The 5,976-nt window shown below is 35.7% G+C and overlaps 1 protein-coding gene across 2 annotated transcripts; it reads right to left on the minus strand.

Moving 5' to 3' along the window:
- Positions 1-247: 247 nt before the first annotated feature.
- Positions 248-5,418, minus strand: LOC109806963 (uncharacterized). 2 transcript variants are annotated; one of them, XM_083065440.1, is made up of 6 exons: positions 5,192-5,418; positions 3,603-3,675; positions 3,415-3,508; positions 1,582-1,716; positions 1,427-1,502; positions 248-1,086 (listed from the first exon to the last, which is right to left on the minus strand). In XM_083065440.1, exons 1-6 carry the CDS (start codon positions 5,222-5,224, stop codon positions 613-615), a joined length of 885 nt encoding a protein of 294 aa, XP_082921566.1. In that variant the 5' UTR covers positions 5,225-5,418; the 3' UTR covers positions 248-612. The 2 variants fall into 2 exon arrangements, with proteins under 2 accessions (XP_082921566.1, XP_020225082.1); XM_020369493.3 differs by having other exon boundaries at positions 1,427-1,484; positions 5,192-5,416.
- Positions 5,419-5,976: the final 558 nt, after the last annotated feature.

Consider the following 5,976-nt stretch of genomic DNA (forward strand, 5'->3'; position numbering starts at 1 on the left):
TATAATGTTCATAGAAAAACAAACGATTAAAATATTAAGTTTATGATAATTTATCATTATATTTGGTTCATTTTGAAAATTACCAAATTAGAGAATATTTATAGGAAATGGAAATTTTACCCTTCCTTTCCAAAACTTCACTCACAAAATTGCCCAAAGGAAAATATTCTCCATCAATTAGATAACATCTTTCTTGCATTGTTTTTTTTTTATGAAGTTAACATCCATTGGGATATTTGCATTACGATTGAGGAACAGAAAAGTAGAAAACTATTTTATCAGCAACAAATATCTTGAATAACCCAACATAATGAAATCAACTAATAACCAAGCTTTACCAAGACCTGTACTAGAAAGGTGGTTGTCAACTACCAACATCCATTTAAAGCCTAAGTGCATGAAGCTAACATTACTATTAAAGAAGAGAAAAGCTACATCTGCTACATGAGAACAGATACATACCAGAACAGATAAAGAAGAGAGGGGTCATCAGATACTTAGCATGGGAACATACAGTGGTTACTAGAGGATAGTCATCATAGCACTAGTACGTACTAATTCTTCTGTTACCACTAGCTTCCTGCAGAGCTAATCTCCCAATGTGTATGTTATTTACCCTTCCTCGTCATAATCTTCCTCATCCTCTTCTAGTCGATTACCAAGGTTTGCAAGCTGCATAGTGTCAATGGCCATCTTGTCCGCATCAGATAGAGACCAGCCTGGAATTTCTTCATGTTTAATCTCCATGGCAGTGGGCTCAGACAATGAAGCCTGGACAGCTGTGCTAGCATTTTTGTCTTCGTTTTCATTTAAGTTGGCATTCAAATCAATGTTACGGAAAGATTGAGTACTTTCCTCAGAAACTGCAAAATTCTCCTTCGGTAACTCCTTGGATTGCGGACCATTATCTAATGGCACACTTGTATTAGGAATATCATTGCTACTGTGCTGAATAGACGTGCAGGGCTCAGATTCAACCTGCTGATGACAGATATCTCTTTCGACGGTTCGAGTCCCACGTCCTCGGCCTCTTCCTCTACCTCGACCTCTTCCCCTACCAGTAGTGCCAGTGTGGCCCAACTCACGCTGCAATAAAACATAAAACGTTATTCACCAAGACAGCCCAAGACCAAGCCATTTTACACAGAAGACACAATTTCCCTTCCTCTCAAGAATAAATTTTACTCTAGAAACAAAAAAAAACATCACAAACCTGTAATTTAGTCATTAAAAAATTTGGAGGGCAGTACAACTTCAACATGATTAACTAGATTTAATTCAATGGTAGAATTAAAAGAAATCATCTTTTGCAAGGAATTAGGAGAGTTTAACGATTGTCACACCATTGTCAGTGTGTGAGACACTATACCATTATTTAAGAAATAAAATTATGTATTATCCAGGTTTTTCATGAAAGTGTAATTACCATCTTACTCCTCTTAGCCTCTTCATCACTGTCATTGCCCTCCTCACCAGCAGCTTTCCTGGTAGAACGTAGGATTCTTAACTGCATTAATTGCTTATATGAATAGTTAAATCAGACACAGTAAAGAAAAAGATAAAGACTGTTGAACTTCAAACCTTCTCTTTGAAAGTGTGCGATCATCAGCTCCAGCCTCAGAATGGCCATGCCCATGCCCATGCCCATAGTCTGGAACCCTGCTGACAATGTCTCTCAGAAAGTCAAAGACGTTATAACTTTGTACACAATGCTTCCTGCAATTTACATTTACCACTGGTTAGTGTTGACTTGCAGTATATTCAAGATATAAATGAGATGGAGAAAAAGGAGGTAAGTGGTATCAGGTAATAAATTAAACATGTCCTGAATATTATGTAGTTTAATTTAACAATGTTGAAAAGATGTCGGAGAAAGTGTACTTTTAACTCCTAGGGTTGGTTACAGGTCCCCATTTCAGTGCTATCAACTACTCAGGGTTTTCAGTCACAAGGTGTCGCACAAGCAAGTAATAGTAGTCATCCAGTCAGATATAGCTAATGATACAAAAGAAAATACAAACCATATGTAAATTTTACATTTGAAATCTTAATGATGAATTCACCTATTTTACAAGGCAAGGACACCACTTTTGTAGTGGACAGATTCACAAACTCGGCACATTTTTCCCTTTACCCCATCCATTTTCAGCTAAAGAGCTGGCAGAGTTATTTGCCAGAGGTGGTTTGTACTTTGTAGCATGGATTTGGATCCTCAATAGTCAATACCAACTTTTCATGAGTCATTTTTGGAAATAATAGTTTCGTAGGGCACGCACTCAACTTCATATAAGTATCATTTATTTACCATCCCCAAAAGGATGGGCAAAATGGAAGTAGCTAACCGTTGTCCAGAGGCTTAATTAAGGTGCTTGAATGGAACAAAGCCAAAACAGTGGCGCCTTCACTTAGCTTCGGCTGAACTGAATTTTGGTTCAACCCAAATTACAATGCTTCAACAAAAATGTCCCCTTTTTGTGCTATCTGTGGTTAAAAGAACCTCCCCTTGTTGCTAAAGAGAACATTATTCCATCTAAAATTGATGACGTTAATTCATTGACCCAACTAAGGAATGACTTGCTGCATGGGCTATGAGCCAATTTACTTAAGGCCCAAGAACAAATGAGAAAATATGTAATCAGCATAGGAAGGAAGTGAAGTTTTAGGAGGGAGGTCGAGTCTTCTTAAAATTCCAGCCTTATAACATCAGCAGCAGCCAAGAAACCTAATGAAAAGTTGAAACGTGGTGTTACAAAAGGTGGGGACAGTTGCTTATAGGCTTTAAAGGTTTGGCCCATAAAGGGGTGTGTAGGGGTTGTCCAGTAACGGGATGTGTAGGGCAAAATTGTGGTGAGTTTGGCCTGAATATATGTAGGCTATAAAAGGTTTGGCCCATAAAAGGAAGGTTGAGGTGAAAACTAGGAATCGCAGCGCTATTCTCTGCTATTTGGAAGCTATTCGGTGACAATTTTAGCCACTATTCAAGTAATGCAAAAACACTACACTGAATTTTCTGTACCAGCCACTCTGTTATAGTGGCACTATTTGCTGCTATTGATAACTATTAAGGGGAAAAACAAGACAAAGACTTCAGGATGGTGGCACATTTCCTTCAAGTCAAAGATTACAATGAAGTTATCAATTTCAATAAATTCTCCCATGAAATCTGTGAAGAGACAACTTAAAACTTAAAAGCTTAATATGTAGGATGATTTACTCATTACATAACATGGAACTAGACCCTCTTTAACCAAGTGATGAGGAGTAGGAATTTTGCTACCTCTCTGTTTAATAATTAAAATTTAAACCGAATTTCAGCAAAGGGTAACATGGGCCAGTGAAAGGACACATTTCAAGCCCAAAGGCTCATTGAAGTAAAAGCAAGCCAAGAACAAATTAAAATATTTCTTGACTTACAAATGCAATGCATTCATGGTCTTTGCTCCTCTCTGAAGTGTTATTTCATAAGTACGGTCACAAAGATCTTGCAAAAATAACTCCAGAGCTTTAGCTGTAAAAAATTCAAGAGTGATATCAATAATATATGAGGGGAAAGACCAAGCTGCGGCCAAGTTCTGACTAGGAAGTATGTAAAATCAACTTACATACTAAAACTGGAACCGCCAATGCTATCTTTCCAACATCCTCATCTGCTTGCATTATCTTCTTTATCCGAGCCTGAAAATTATTGTTTCCATCAGATAAAGCATTCTTTTAAAACATCTCTTTCCTTAAATAAGGAACAGAATAGAGGAAGAATTGAAATCTAAATTATGTTTTCAGTTTTAACACTCCCATTGGTTAGAACAGTATGGTTCAACTGAAACCTTAGTTCCCTTAGTTCCAATTTCATAGAGTCTATATGTAATTCCCCACCCCATCCCCTTGTATGTTTGAAATATGGTGATTGATTTCTCTGTCAACTAACTAATAAAATAAAGGGTACAAGAAACAAAGTAAACAAAATAACCTCATATTGTTTATTAGATATTAGGAAACTGTAATGGGTAAAACTGACAAGTAAGGCAAACAAAAAAAAATCACACAAGTCACGGTATAATTACGCAAAATGCTATTGTACGTTCTCCCTAATTAATAATGACAAGTATATTTTCCAAAAGAAGAATTGCATTATGATACGTCATGCTGTCAAAGGAAGTTGTCAAATCAGCCTACAAATTAAAACCTTCAGAAATTGGCTCAACCTAATCTACAGGACAGTAAAGTTGCGTAAGAAAAGTGAATCAGGACCCAAAATACTATGCATTTGAAAAAGTATGCATTTGCCACCTATTCAGTTTTGATATTGTTGGAGATCCCCCAAAATCTAAGAGATACATTATACATAAAGCAACAAACCTATAAACTTAGAAAAATTTTCTTGAGCACTTCAAGTCATTGGAATAATAGAGTATGTCCAAGGAGTCAAGGACTATCGTTAACCTATAAACTTGCAGTCAAACATCATGTTCCTAGACATATTTACAAACATATATGATAAATAGATCTTTGCTGCAGCAAAATCAACAAAGGAACTATCATACCTCTAAATCCTAACCATCAAAAAAGGACCATACAATACACGAAAATGCAAATTGCTCGCCACAAATTTCCAGTTCATAAGAACAATTCAGAGGGAGAGCCATGCAGGTGGGTTCAAATCCACGCAAACCAAACGCACAACACACGAAATAAATCTACCATAAATTTCGACAGCATTCTCAACTCATGCACCCATCACTAATTTCAACACTATCTCCACTCACAACCCAAACTAAGCCAAACACCAAAGCTGGCATCATTTATTTAGTATAAACAACCATATCTTGTTACAAGGCCATCATTTTAATACAAAACTCTCCCTTTAACTATTTGCATCAGTCAGATATTTAGTATTCGAACTGAAAATATAAACCTATCCACTTCGATTATCACCCTCAAACAAAGAAATTCCCACAAATTATACTAAATTACAGATCACCCAATTAATGCAACCCCAACAAATTATACCATATTAAAGTTTACCCAATTAATTCAACCCCAAAACTCCCAATTACCATAACCCAAATAAGAAACACTGAATTGAAGTCGGAAAATTTTATCCTTTCACTTTTCACTGTTTGCAGAGACGGCAAACAACACATTAACACGCAGAGACACAGTAATTAAAAGTGAAAAGTAGAAAAGTACTTACAGCGGGGAAACGGGTGTCGAGCTTCTTCCTCATGGTATCGAATTAGGGATGGCGCACAGAGGAACGAAACCCCCCAAAGAAAAAAGAAGAAAAATTGGAAGCTGAGAATAGGAAATGAAGAAGCAGGAAGACAAAATCAAAGGAAGCGTGGCGATCTGAGATCCGAAGGTGGCTGTCTCAGAAACCAACGATGTATTGATTCAGCGGAATATCCGTCCGTACGAGTTTGACGAAGAAAATAAAAACAAAAACAATTGTGATGACGATCAAAGGAAACTCTAACGTCCCCAACTGTGAGAGAAGGGTGTAACGTACCAATAGATGGGCAACACGTAGCCAAAAAAAACAATTTCATAGTCCGTTGTTGTGTCTCGCAGAATTTTAGATATATCGAAATGGATTTGGATCTATAAGTGGCGAGCTAGGTCACAAATTTTAATGAAACGTGGTTATAGAAATTTTGTTGGAGAAACGGAAGAGAGTAGTTTTTTTTTTATTGGTTAATTTATTTTTATATTTTTGTAGTTTTAAACATAAATAAAAATATTATAAATATTTTATTAATATTTAAGGGGTATAATAATTTATTAAAAGTGAAAATCAAAAAGATGATTACAAAAATATATCTCTTTTATAATAAATATAAATAAGTATAGATGTTTTAAAATTTATTTCTTTCAATTTTTTAAATATGAGATAGAAGTTAAAATTAGATTAAGAAAGATTTATTTTTCTTCTAAACTTGAATCAAGAAAGAAAAATTTATAAAAATTTGTTTCCTCTCT

The sequence above is a fragment of the Cajanus cajan genome, chromosome 10 (assembly GCF_000230855.2).
Source record: "Cajanus cajan strain Asha chromosome 10, NIPB_CcT2T_4, whole genome shotgun sequence".
In the NCBI taxonomy this organism is placed as follows: domain Eukaryota; kingdom Viridiplantae; phylum Streptophyta; class Magnoliopsida; order Fabales; family Fabaceae; genus Cajanus; species Cajanus cajan.